The sequence below is a fragment of the Lygodium microphyllum genome, chromosome 23, assembly GCF_053477565.2.
Source record: "Lygodium microphyllum isolate KBCC chromosome 23, Lygodium_microphyllum_v1.1.10, whole genome shotgun sequence".
NCBI lineage: Eukaryota > Viridiplantae > Streptophyta > Polypodiopsida > Schizaeales > Lygodiaceae > Lygodium > Lygodium microphyllum.
Genome location: NC_141157.1, coordinates 1,223,397 through 1,237,500, shown reverse-complemented (window position 1 = coordinate 1,237,500; position 14,104 = coordinate 1,223,397). Strand labels below are relative to the sequence as shown.

The following is a 14,104-nucleotide window of genomic DNA, read 5'->3' as shown; positions in this document are numbered from 1 at the left end:
TTGGAAGACAAATCCTCAACTCAATGTGCAGTTTAGACTCAACAACAATGACATTGAAGTTCAAAAAAGGCATAGAGCAACATGAACTAACACTAACCCTCTTCTTATCCAAGCTAATATGCAAGTAATTCTCAAGGACTTTGGATGGACCGATAGAGATTGTCTCCTCCCCCACCTAGCCTCAAAGCAACCAATGAAGAACTCATCGAGAAACTCAAAAATGATGGCACATCTATTGGTTTGGCCTCCAATGGTATTATGTTTCGAGAAAATTTGGTCGGTATCTCTCCCCTCAAAAGTATATTGCCTTATGTGGTTTATCTCGCATAAAGCTATGTGGACCAATGCAAAGGTAGCAAAAACAAGGAGAGGCAATGGGATATGCATTAGATGTCCTAAGCACATAAAGACAATCCCTCATCTATTAATTTCTTGCCCTACCAACCAAGTGATCCTTTTTCCCTTCTCATGGAAAGAATTTTTCTAGGAGAAAAAAATATATCCCCATTTATTCTCTAGACCATAATTAGAAGTATCTCTCTACGGATAGTATTGAATATTAGGAATGTTATCATTTTCCATGAAAAACCTATCAATGAGTTTTGGGACTAAGAAATGACTTTCTTATGCAAGTTTTCGAATAAAGAGAGGTGATTATTAAGGAGGAAGCCAAGCAAACCTTGCAAGCAATGAAGGTCTTCTTTTCCAAGAAATAACAAATGGATTTCTTTCTGGAAAAGGAGCTCGAAGTTGTTCCAATATTAGTATCTCTCAAGGACATCTACCTAAACAATGCTTAAATGGTCAAAACAAGTGAAAGCCTCTTTTTTTGGGCCCAAGCCTAGCATATAAGGCACCCTAGTGTAACCTTAACAAACTCTAGATAAAATGGAATACACAAGCCAAAGCCATCTCTTTTTAGGCCGAGGCCTGATTGTAAACCACCCCAGCCAAAAGCCTCTAAAATCTTCTAATAAGCTCGTAACTTCCTTCCTAATCTCAAATATGTAATGCTTTTGTGCACACTCTCTTTTTCACACTTTTGATACAACTTATGCATATTCTCCCACCTAAAAAAACATGGTAGTTCTAATAAGGATAACCGTTATTATTAATGAGGTGCTATATACCAATTCATAAGTGGAAGTACTTGAGAAATCCTTCCAAGATGAGCTTATTAAAACTATATTTGTAGCATAAAACAACAACAAGAATTGGACTAGTAGATAGTCACTTGGCAGTTAAGCACACTTAAGTGACAACACTATCAAGGAGTTTCTCTACTCACATTCTTACAATTATATACAATCCTATAGTCTCCATAGTAGCCTTACTAGGCCACTCCTTTTCTAGTAAAATCTTCCTCTTCTACCACTCTAAATAAAGAAGGATGCATTCTATAATAGTTGATAGTAACAGCACATTGTTGTACAAGCCTACCCCTTTCTCTTCTTCTTTATCTTCTTTGCTTACTTTTCATGGTGCCTACCAATGCTTCTCTTGGATCTACTACTTTGCTCTCTTGAGAGAGCTTCTCCTTCATTTCATCATTTTCTTCTAGGTATTATTCTTGATTGTCACTAAAATTGACTAGGATGGCCTCCCTTAATCTTTCTCCCCCAATTCCTTGTAATTTTATTTATCGTTCCACCCCCTAAGGAAATGTTGACTACAAACTCTTCTTTTTGTTCTTTTTGAAAGTCCATGTCCTCAACCTCAAGTACTCACCCCCTAGAAATAGCATACCAAAGATGGCACTCCATAAGGACAAACTAAGCCTCCTCTTCCTTTTCTATCTTCCCTTTCTATAAAATATTGATACTCCTCAATAGCACTAGACCACAACCCCTCATTTTTGCCTCCTTCAAGCTCCTTTTTCTAAAGAATCTAGTGGGGTGTTGAAAAAGTGAAAGGCTATTAAATTTATTGAGTGTGAGTCCTTTATATCTTCTACTTATCCTCTTTCACCAAATGTTTGCAACAGGGTAGAGTAAGGAAGTATAATAGATTTGAGAAAATCCTTCACTTACACAACAATGAGCTTTTACTCCTCTTGTCAATCAATTGAGATGTCTTTATTCTTATTTTCATTCTCTTCTTTAATTGGTATGCACACTCAAATTCACAATCTAAGTACCTCTATCTTCAAGAAGCATAGGGCTTAAAGCACAAAAATACTCATAACTTGTTCCCGTGTGTACTTTTTTGACATGTGTACAACATATCCTTTATACAAATAAGATTGAATAATTTCAACCTTGATGTGTGAAGTCAAGCTTAAGCTTCTCTTCTTGCTACCCTTAGACCTCAAGTGGAAGCAAGGAAGATGTGGTGTGAGAGTAGATTGAGTGAAATGTAAAGCTTTTTACCTACTCCTCTACTTCTCCATCTCATGACTCCATGGAGTTTGGATAATATGTTGGGAGCTTGTTTACAACAATGGCAAGGATATTGATAATGAAGCAAAGGGTGAAGGGCTGCAAACCTTATGATAAGTTTGAGTTAGCATAAAGGAGATAGACTACATAAATTAGTAGCCTTGACAATAGTGAGAACATGGGCACTTTGAGGTGCTACTCTCAAACTCGCTTATCACGTTCTAATGATAACAAGTTGGCAAAGTATCTAATATTTCAAGCTAGTAGTGGTATATCTTAAGGCATACAAGGTGCATGATTAGGGTTTTCATTAGATAAGAGTATGATTTACCCACTAGGTCCCTAAATTGAATCTTAATTGCGCTTGTCCTAAAGCCCAAACTACTTGCATCAAATAATGTGATATATAAAGTAAGGCTCAATACAAAATCCAAGTTTTAGTGCATCTCAACCTATAGAATTGAAAGAAATCCTTCTAGTTTTTTAATTTAAAAATATATTAGTATTGATGACAAAGAACTTTGCATTGATCATCTTATGTCAACAAACCCATAAACTGAAACTAAAGATTATCATTTGAAGTGCTAAGGCTACAAAAGAGTAGCAAAATAGAATACCCACATATCCAAGTTATTCTAAATATACTTTGTGTAGGGTGTATAAGGGTATATATTTAAACAAGCTTGTCTAAGAAATGACATCTCTCTCTCTCTCTCTCTCTCTCTCTCTCTCTCTCTCTCTCTCTCTCTCTCTCTCTCTCTCTCTACGCACGAGTATGCGTGTGCATATGGGTGTACGTGTGTGATGAACATATACACAAAAAAAAAATCAAAACAAAGAAGGTACATCAACAAGGTTCACAAACACCTTCTATTCCAAAAAGAGATTGCATTCCATACATGTTTAGGAGGCATTCCTAAGGGATGGTATGAAGAAACACAAGAAAAACTAAGATTGTCAAAGATGTTTAGACATACAAGCTGGAGACCAATACTGGAAGAAAAAGAGTTTCAATGGATGGCACCATGCAAAGTCATCCAGCAAGGGAAGAATCAAGCAACTTTGTAATTTGAATATATAGAAAAATTAAGTTTAGCATCCCCCCCAAAAAACACATTAGACTTATTAAATAATCAACTTCTAGCAACATCTCATGCCAAGCTAGTAAGTTATGTGAAAACCGAAACATTTTCACTTATTAGACAATAGGCATGGGTTCCATGCAACTAGTACTTTCATCATCACTTATGGGCCTCTATTAAACTTGTAATTACATGCCATCAATTCCTTCTCAAAGCTAGAAAGCCTAGTCTTTCATCATCCAGGTTATTAAAGTCTTGAACAAAACAGGTATGTCATGTTGACAATGGCACACCAAACATTCAAATAAGAAAATTCAATGACTTCTTTTGTTGAAACAACTGAACATGCCCAAATAATGGATTGTGGTGAGCTCTAACTCAAAAATCCATGTTGAGACTTCTCCTTGTACTTCACAAATGCATGTTCACCCGTACAGCTTTTCAACAAGGTAAGCATTAGAGGATGGCCATTGGAACATGCCAACTCAAAGTAAACAACATAAATAAGAAAGGAACAATTACACACTGTGACAAGGAAAAATCACACTACAGATACCCTGATAAACCCTCTTTCTTTTGGGGTTTTGGGGGGGAGGGGGGGGGGAGGGGAGATAGAGATTATGGTGGTACATACAAGGATGTACAAACATCATTATTCATAACATAAATGGTGAGCTTGAACTAGTAATGAGCAATGTTGCAATAAATAGGGCAACACATAAGCCACTCATCATTGCAAACGAAATGGGAATTGCCTTGCTCAATGGGATGAAAGCTCAGGTAAGAGAATTGGTTAGTATACCTCCCCTCAAAAGGAGTAAACCCTACTACAATCCACATTTCCCAAAAATATCCTTTCATTTCAGAATTTAGAAAACCCCATGAACAGTCACTATGATCTGGTCTATCCAACCAAAACCAAAGAGAATGCACTAGACATCTCACAAAGCAGTATTTCATATCTGGCAAAGCACTTCTAATAGACTATGTGAAATAGAAAGATCCCCTCATGAAATGGACTTGATTACAATGGTGATGCCACCTAAAAATCAGACCATCAGGTGCAGACAGAAAAATTAAGCAAGAGTTATCTATCTTCTTGGCATACACCATCGCAATCTACATGAGAATAGATACCAACCAAAAGTAAGCTGGGGTGATCCAAAGCATCAATAGTCATTCATCAGCAGATGCTCCTTTAGTAGATACTTTCCAGTTATGGTTCTATGGAGGTGTGCAACGTACAAGAGCTATACGAGTACTAGCATACATCAGAGCACTTACACACATTTTGTATAATCAGGAGGGAGATAAGAAATTGCCACACCAGTTTATTGTACTTTGGGGAGGTAGCAAAGTAGTATTCCAGATGCACAAGGCAAACAAAAGTCAGGACAATTTCAGAGATACATTTTCAAAATTGGGCAAAGGCCACGTCATCAGAATAAACTCATTTTGCTTCTCATATCTTACTCAACCAACTTATATATGCGAATTTGTAAACATCACTACAGAACTACATTTATCTAGTCAAACAGCTATGCATCCCTGGGCTTCGTTCGTGGAGAGGACATGCTACAATCTGGAGACTTACCCTGCAAGTACAATTAATATGGAAAACAAAAGTCAGTGCAAGTTCAAGATTGGTAGCCATTAGGATTATAATGAGGTTTTGCATGCATACATGAGGGGAATGAGAGACCGAGCAACTCCTCTCACTACGTCCCCAGGCATTCTATGACGATATCTGTCAAAGAGTAACACATCCATGTTAGCTGTACAGACTTTCAGTAGATTCAACAAGCAACCACAACCACTACCATGAAATCGAGTGAGCTTTGAAGACCTGGCATTAAGCTTACATGATCATTAACTCTAAAGTACTAAAAGCATTATGAAGGCCCTATATAACTTACGGCAGGCTTAGGTGACTTGGATTGTGACCTGCTCCTGTTTAAAGTGGCCAAAACAAAAACCACTATAACTACATTGTTTAGGCATAAATAAATCCCATAATACTTCATTGCAGAACCATTAACAGTGTATCCCTTGACAGCAACCATTCATACCTAGAAGCACTTCGGGAACTGGATCGAGAGTGACTTCTTGAAGGTGACTTTGAGAAAGAGCGGGAACGTGATGGAGACCTGCTTTTCGGAGACTTGCTGCGAGAGGGGCTATAAACATGCATAAATTAGGATCTTCTACTGGCAATCATTCAGTAAAAGCATTATAAATTTTATTCCCCATAGAGTCTTCAAAAAAAATAAAGAGCCCCAATTTCATTTTGGTAAACATACATACACCACACGCACATACATATTCACAGCCATACAGACCACCTATTAGAAAAAGGCAACTAAGTTCAAAGTCATCTGCAACACGGACTCCAAATTACATATTGATTTACATACAGCACATGTACATGTGTCAGTGCAAGTCGCACGTGCAGGCTACATAAACACGCTTCTGTAAAAACCACTTCATAAATGTACTTGGGGCATCGCCCTCAAAGCAACATTTATCCAAAATATGTCCAGAAGCGGGAAACATATCCATGCCAGATATATGCTTTATACACATTGGTACACATACACACACTTCATAAACAAATATTGTATAAATTAATATCATTACTTGCATACACACAAAAACACTCCACACAAAGATGCATAAAAACTAACACACTTATTTGTCCATCCAAAGTAAGAAACCAAAAAAGGCCAGGAACTGGTAGAAACATATCCATACAAGATGTATCCTCATATACATTAGTACACACACAAACAGACACACACTCTTCATATACAACTAACATTACTTACAATTACTTTTATAGACTATATGCACGTGCACACATTCCACACAAGGATGCATGAAAACAAACTCACTCATTTGTCCATCCACAGTAAAAACTCTGAAAACGATGCCAAAAGCTATCCCTAGTTAAACAAGATTAACATACAAAAGATAATTTCAATTTCAAAAGAACAATACTTTGTCACCCACTGCTCATGACTAATACAGCAAATACAATACTAGCAGAATAATGAGCAAGACTATCAAAAGATGTTACAAATATATACCTACTATATGCACCCACACACACAAACATAATACATTGTATAATTATACATTAGCAGTTAAATAATGAGTGTTGGTTTGTGTGTGTGTGTGTCTCTAGACACCTACACAAAGGATCAATGAGCATTAACAATCACTCATTTATCCCTCCAAAGCAATCGCTTTGAAACTGATCCCAAAGCTCTCCCTCACAGACAAGATTAGCATAGTCCGATACTCATAATGCACAGATTAGTCCCTCGAAAAGCACAGGCTACCACATGCATTGCTGGACCACTCCCCTCAGGGTGAAAAGAGGATTTGGAGTTGACAGCTGGCTCTGACTGCACACAAACTGTGCTGTCTTTCATAATCATTACCCCAGGTGAAATTTAAAACTAATTATTTTCAAGAGTGAATGAGTCTGGATCAGACTCATCTTGCACATATCCTCCAAACATGTTTAGTTAGGATAAAAACATAGTGAATCAAAGGGCACCGTGTGGTTCATTCTGCCTAAACTTTATATTTCAGAAGTTAAGCTGGTAAAAGACAAATTACTGGATAATAAAAAAAGGGACAGTGATTAAGAAAGTACCATGAGAAAAAGTAACCAAAGCTTAGAACTCATGCTTTTACAGGTAGGGTCAAGACATACAAACTCGGCCACATACTCTTGTAATATTATTACACTGAAAAAGAGAACCCAACCTTCGGCCAGGAGAGCGGCTCTTGCTGCGACTTCTAGAACGGCTGTGGCTGGGACTGCGGCTGCGGCTTCGAGTGCGGCTGCGACTTCGAGAATAACTGTAACTGCGACTTCGACTTCGACTGTAACTCCTTCTGCCACCATTGCCTTTATCTTCTCTAACCTGCAAACACAACCAATATAGAGACTGCATTTTCTAACTGCACAACAGCATTAGTCTCAAAAAACAAAGTGTATACCCGTATATATGCTCGAGAAAAAGGATTTCGAAATTCAGACTCATCAAGCTTCCTGATCTGAAAGAGCACAAACAGTATAAAATCAATAGAAAAGTATGTATGGAAATAAAATAAATAAAACTACTACAGTTCTTTATGATTACCGCATATTTCATATCATCATAATTTGTGTAGTCAACAATGCCCATCGTCCCTACACATTACAAAGTAACACAGTTTGGTGAGGTTTATGTACATATTCATAACTCCTACATATACCAATGTAGGACACCAAATGATAAAATTCAGTAACAATCTACAACTTGGATAGGTTTCTTCAAGGAAGAAAGATGGAAGGTTCAATTTAGCTACACAGGTAAGACTTTCCTCAAAGCCTGCATGAACATCTGTTTCTGGCAAGTGCCAACATTAAGTCCAATAATAAAATCTGCATATGCAAAATATCATAATGTCTAGCAAATAGCAAAAAAGGTACATAGTTAAACCAGTGAACTATTATGGTTCATCATATGCATAGGGTAAGTGAGAGATGGGGTGAGACCTCAGAACACATAAGTCCATTCATTGTAGTGGGCAAGTGTAACGGGAGTCAGGGACCCATCCATTTCTAAAGAGCAAAACATCACATCAGCCCTTTGCTCTTTACCTCATCAATCAAGCATCCATAGGAGTAGTGGGTATCAAGGGCCATAGAATGGAGATCAAAGGCTATGTTATCCTCCTAATCAATAATTGATCAAGAGTGGATTTGTAGTAATTATTTGTACTAATAAGATAAGAGATTGAATGGCTAGCATATCTCAGGACCCTTGTGCTTTTCTTTTGGATTCCAGTTCAGTTACATATTCCACGTTCTACTTTCATGGTTGTCAGGTACTGAAGGTATGATAATGTAAGATACAACAAGGTACCTTAAGATTTAATAAGGTAAGGTACAATGAAAGTATGTTTGCTTTTTTCAATTTAAGTTGATTATTTTGGACAAGATGATAGAATACATGTTTACAGCAAAAATAACAATGTCTAGGCCAACATGGAAAAAAGTAAAAAGAAACAATCATAAAATGGTCAAAAACAGTCAAGATACAGCTAGTTGCACCCCAACGGTCACTGCAAGGGAGAAGACAGCAAATTTTTTGTACAAATCCACATGGTACAGTGGAATACAATACCAACCATTCGGTGCGGACAGGTCCATACGACATGTGAGTGCAAACATGGGTAATTTATGTGTGTCTAAGAGCACACTGCAATGCAAACTCTTGCTTCAGCAGCAAACAACTTTCCACATAGATTTCTCACTTTTTAGATTCTCTCCACTTTCCTTCAGGCCTGTGTGGGAAGTGGTGTTTTAAGACAGCTTGTCCAAATGCTCCCTTGAACCATTTGCTGACAGCAGGACCCTTTTTTAACTTCAATCTTAAGTGCCTCAGACACATTCTTAAGATCAAAAGAGAGGGCCCAAAAAGTTCAATGGCAGAATCCAGCAGCCAAACGATCACTCAGAGTACCTACAGTTCTCCATTCACAAGATTCCCTTTCTACCTTCCTTCAAGTTCTGAGAGATTATTTGGCCAACATCAACAAAGCACTCATCATACATACATGCAAAGAATGCATTTGTAATGCCAACAGTGAAAAACCTTCAAGTACTTAATAAAATAAGCACAATACATCTAAACCCAATGACTCACGCATTTTGGGGAGACAAAAATTAAGCCTACTTAAATAATTAAAAAATTATTGATTAATGTAACTAGTTATTAGTTAATTACACAAGAGACAGCTTGGTCTCAATCTTAAAAACAAGCGACTGCTTGAAACTGTGAAATTACAATCCATAACAGAAAGAGCTCCACAAACAGTAAAGGGTTAAGTCAAAACCTCCACCATCACGAAATACTTGTGCAAAGCAAACGTCCCCAGCACGGCGCATGTGGTCCTACAAAATAATTAGCCCTGTAACCCAAATGCTTAATGACCAAAGCTGCAGAATATAGAAACTTGAATAGCACATACCTTTAAATCTTGCCAAGATGCTGAAGATGGCAAACCTGTCACAATAACTGCCATAGGGCATCCCAGGAAGGGGTAATTTGCAATCAATCTAATCTATGAAACAGTGCTCATTATAAACATGGAGCTTGAAATGCCTCACCTCTGTATTCTGAACGCCTTGAAACACCACCAACTCGTCCACCACCACTAGCCCCACCGCTGCTATAGTTGTAACGATCAACAGAAGAGGAAGAACCACGGCCACCATGGGCAAGCTCAACCTATTAAAACAAGGCAAACCAAACTCAAAAGGAGAACACAATGCAAATTGGACTCCTTAGACTATACAATAACTGTTGCCAGAAACTTCAGTTTTCTCAAGAAGCATATGCATGCATAATTGTACATCAGTCCTTGTACTGGTTAGTTTTCCCTGTCTGTGTGAAACTTTAATAATAACAACAACAGTTTGAGATTAGTGAATTCTTGACTGCAACAAGCAGTCAATATTGAAGGAGAGTCCCAAAACCATATATATTATAGCTCTTAAACCCTGATCAAGTAGGGGAATATGACTCAATTAACTATGGTGATAACAGGAATTTGGAACACAAATATGGAGCACTTATTATGCTGGTTTATATCAAAGTCTAAAGAGGTTTACCCTAAGCCGATGCCCATCAAAGCTGTATCCATCACGACCTTTGATTGCATCCTCTGCATCTCGAGCATCTTCAAACTGTATAATGATTTGACAACACAGAGATAAACTGCTGCACCTAAACAGGCTTTAAAAAGAGTAACAATATGAAAACGCACATGATTCTTTATCTAGGGACCTGGGCCCAGGGTATAGAAAAGCCTTGTGTGAATGAAACAAGCATGCAGCTCATATATTTCACTTCACATACAAAACAAAAATTGCATTTAGAGCATGTTTGTGCCTTTACCTCAATAAAACAGTAACCTGGAGGGCGAGGTGGCAGCTTCAGATCAATGTCGACAATAGGGCCATACTGAATCCCAAACCATAAGCAATAACATCAAACTTTCATGCATTTCATTAAAACTGTCCTCCAGTATTGAGCTTAACATGTTCACAACCTTGTAAAAAAGATCTTCAATCTCCCGTTCCCGAACATCTCCTGGGAGGTTGCCGACATAAATTGTGCGGCTTGCCCGGTTGCTCATGGTTTGGTTGACAAAAACAGCCTCTAAATTTTAGGAAGCTGCAAGAACATAACCAGAATTAGCAACACTTAGAAAACATAAGACAGTAGCAAACCCTCCATGAATAAATGCAATATAATTTCATGCATCAAGGACACCCCAGAAAACACCATGTCTGAGGGCTTCTCATGCAGCGCTTAGGCAGATAACTGGATGCTATGAGGCAAACCAATAGAAAAGTCTTTGGTCCGAGCAGAGCTCCATCGCTCCCTCCTTTGCTCCAGGAAGCTCCTCGGGCATCTTGTGCAATTTATTAAAATTTAACCGAAGCTTTCTGTTCATGTGTACATGCTCCCTCCTAAGTTTTGCCCAAGGGTTAACCCATAAACACCCTTGAGCCTCGCCTTCTCCCACCCTCACACTATCAAACTACTGCAAGCTTGAAAGGCTCCTGCTCTGTCCAAGCTCCATGCATGCTCCATGCATCTAGTCATAAACAAAGTTCATGTCATTCATAACAAGCTATAAGTAGACCTTTTTCAATTTGTGAAGAACGGCCCTTTAAGTGCAAGGACAAAAATCACAGCAAATCTGTTTCTCTGACAAATTAGTCGCTTTGAGATCTCAAAGAATTCAAACTACTTAAAATAACATTATACAAAAACGTAATTGCAACTGCAGAAAACATCGATGCATCAACAAGCTACAAACAGATTTAGTAACACTGTGGATGCCTCCAGAATAAACCAGATCGCAGCAATCCCTCAGACACGAGGCTGGCACCATGCCCTGCAGCATAATTTAGTAGGCTATTCTGGCCAAACTGAAATACAGGGTTCTTCAATTCTTCAAGTCACTGTAAACATTAAAAACACAATCGCTGTACTTTGTTGACAAATCAACCAACTTTTGGTCATAGCGATGGTCATGGAAATGTAGGAAAAGCGTTTCAAATCAATCCTATTTTCTTGAAATATATAACCTCGAAAACCAGCTAATGCTGAGATGCACAGACAATTGGACGCATTTTCATAAAATCTAGAGAACACGGTACGTCTTCCTCTTCAATAATTCTAGTCATTAGGCAAAATATGCATATGACAGCTGCATCGAAACCTAGCATGTAAAATGGTCTTCCAATGTGCAACACTGTTGAACATCCTGGAAGCAGATGAAGAGCAGAATCCGAGATTAAGCTCCCATGGTAGCGCCGGTCTCCACAATTTCGTTCTCCCTAAAGGAGTAAGGCAAGAAAAGTCGCAAACCTGGGGAAAAGATTGCGGATAGGAATGAATTGGTTGTCTTCCCTGTTCTTTCTTCCTTCACTGCGTCTCTGTTCTAAGCGTTGCGATGTCACCTGCATGTAGCAATTACTTCCCCGTGCGGTGTCGCCCTGCTCGTGGCCGTACTACTTCTTCAGTTCCCGGAGCTGCGAGACTCATACGCGCACAAAGAGAGAGAGGCGGGAAGACCTAATTTTTGTCGAGGTTGTCTCCTGGAGGAAACTGGAGGAACAAGGGAAACGATAAGTCTACTTCGGACCAAAAGACCAAAACACGAATTATTTGGCAAGCATTTTCCCATCGTAATTGTCGATTTTTGTCCTGCTTATGGCCATGGTTTATTTTTGGCGCACGACATAACGTCCCTTGTTAAGACTACTAGAGATAACTCGAGGGGTAGTCCAACACAGCCAATTGCTATCAAACATGTCATAATCATAAATTAGATTAATGCGCATTTGGCACCACTAACTTGCCATGTGGCTCCTAGGCCTACATGCAAGCTACTGTGAGCAAGAGGCAACAATTTGACAGGGTGATCATTAGGCAATGAAATGCTTGGATTACAAACAAGAACTCAAAAGCCATGAATTAGGTTGACACATTCCGATAAGTAAAGGAGTAGGAAGTCCCATATGCAATTCTTGCATGTTTATTATGTACTAGTTTTACTTATGGTGTTTAAACATGTGATGTGTTTTAAAGTGACGCACTATAGATAAGATTTAACATTATTTAAATACATGGAGAATCTCGAAAGGAGAATATGTATACCTATATAGTTTGAGTCAATGATCGTGAGTTTGAACATTCATATTTTTTTGTTATGTTAAATGAGTTTTCTTCTCTTCAAAAAATAATAGTTTTTTCATCTTGCTGGGTGTCCATATAGGTTGTTATACCTTGTCACAATTGCATTTTTCTTACAAATGGTGGCCTGCTCAAATTCCTAGCCTTGTCTATGCTATCAACTATGGCTTCTATGTTAACCTCGAAGTTATCCTCAAATAATGGCTAGAATGTTTCTATGTCTTTCTTCATTTTCTTGATGGGATTTCTTTGATGTTGTTGGATTCTTTTCTTGATGTTGGATTTCCTCGAATGGCTGGAATGTTTTATATCTTTCTTCATTTTCTTGACAGGATTTCTTCGGTGTTGTTGGATTCTTTTCTTGATGTTGATCATTTGTCCCATGTACTCATTGCCATTTTTCTTACATCTTATGCTATACATGAAGTACTTGTCTTTTTTGTGTTTCTACATTGACGCTTCTGGATTGGCTCGTGGGTTTTGGTTGCAAATGATGCTTCATGATATGGAAGTACTTGAGCTCGTGGCAAGACTTGCAATGGTTGAGGTTACAAGTTTGGCGTTGGCAGAAGTTTGTGTTTCTTCTTGGTTTGTTTTTGTCTGCATTTTGGCAAAAGTTTGTGTTTCTTCTAGGTTTGTTTCTGTCTAGATTTTTGCGAGAAAAGCCAATATTGCTAGTTTTTTTTTTTAAAGAAAAAATCGTGTTTCAGAACTTGCCTGTTATGTAGATTATGTTGCTGAATGGGTTAGAATTGGAATCGTGTTTCTAGGTGTAGACCTCTCTGCTCAATAGGTATGTGACCTTCTTGATCGCACAAGATTATCATGACCGTGATTGTAGTGGTTCTTTTTCATGTAATCTTCTAGTATGTACTTGCCTTATTTTTTCATGACTTCTACCAATAGCTATATTGACACATCAAATGACAATATGATATTCGCAACCCAAGCCACGATCGAGTCAACAAACCAACAACTCACCTTGCAGTGTAGTAAGCACCAACATAAGGCACTAAATAGCAAGTGGTACCATAAATCCACATTCTCATTGACACTTGCATATGCAATCACTAGTCATAAAATCACAAGGAGCCACAGTCAACCAAAAAGCACTTCTACAAATAGGAAGTGTGTTCGTGCTCGGACTAGTCTACGTAATGCTCTCCGACATGATTGAAAAAAGAAAGTTGTGTATCGTCGGCCTTCCAGATCCATTTTCCTTCACTTCAACACATTTCTTAACACCATGACTCAAGTAGAAAAACAACACAACTATTAAAAAAAGAGATTAAACACAACACATTCCATCACACAACAATCTCATATGCTTCTTGTAGCAAGTAATAAAGTAATATTCTTAACCTTCTTTCAA

The 14,104-nt window shown here is 38.2% G+C and overlaps 1 protein-coding gene across 7 annotated transcripts; it reads right to left on the bottom strand.

Annotated features, from left to right (window-relative positions):
• Positions 1-4,771: 4,771 nt before the first annotated feature.
• LOC148015798 (serine/arginine-rich splicing factor SR30-like) lies at positions 4,772-12,190 on the bottom strand. 7 transcript variants are annotated; one of them, XM_087664765.1, is made up of 13 exons: positions 10,810-12,189; positions 10,574-10,698; positions 10,420-10,485; positions 10,134-10,208; positions 9,630-9,750; positions 9,491-9,537; positions 9,356-9,413; positions 7,615-7,664; positions 7,472-7,528; positions 7,235-7,395; positions 5,530-5,637; positions 5,145-5,207; positions 4,772-5,055 (listed from the first exon to the last, which is right to left on the bottom strand). In XM_087664765.1, the coding sequence occupies exons 2-13, from the start codon at positions 10,658-10,660 to the stop codon at positions 4,983-4,985; spliced, it is 966 nt and encodes a 321-aa protein (XP_087520891.1). In that variant the 5' UTR covers positions 10,661-10,698; positions 10,810-12,189; the 3' UTR covers positions 4,772-4,982. The 7 variants fall into 7 exon arrangements, with proteins under 7 accessions (XP_087520891.1, XP_087520892.1, XP_087520890.1 ...); XM_087664766.1 differs by having other exon boundaries at positions 10,869-12,189; XM_087664764.1 differs by having other exon boundaries at positions 10,574-11,125; positions 11,905-12,189.
• Between the last annotated feature and the right edge of the window lie 1,914 nt (positions 12,191-14,104).

Bases quoted from the DNA above. Each gene is read 5' to 3' on its own strand.
- LOC148015798 (XM_087664765.1), bottom strand. From the start codon at position 10,660: ATGAGCAACCGGGCAAGCCGCACAATTTATGTCGGCAACCTCCCAGGA. The intron at 10,486-10,573 runs GTTGTGAACATG...TTTGGGATTCAG, and splicing joins TTGAAGATCTTTTTTACAAG to TATGGCCCTATTGTCGACAT. The intron at 9,538-9,629 runs GTGAGGCATTTC...GCCCTATGGCAG, and splicing joins AAGGCGTTCAGAATACAGAG to TTATTGTGACAGGTTTGCCA.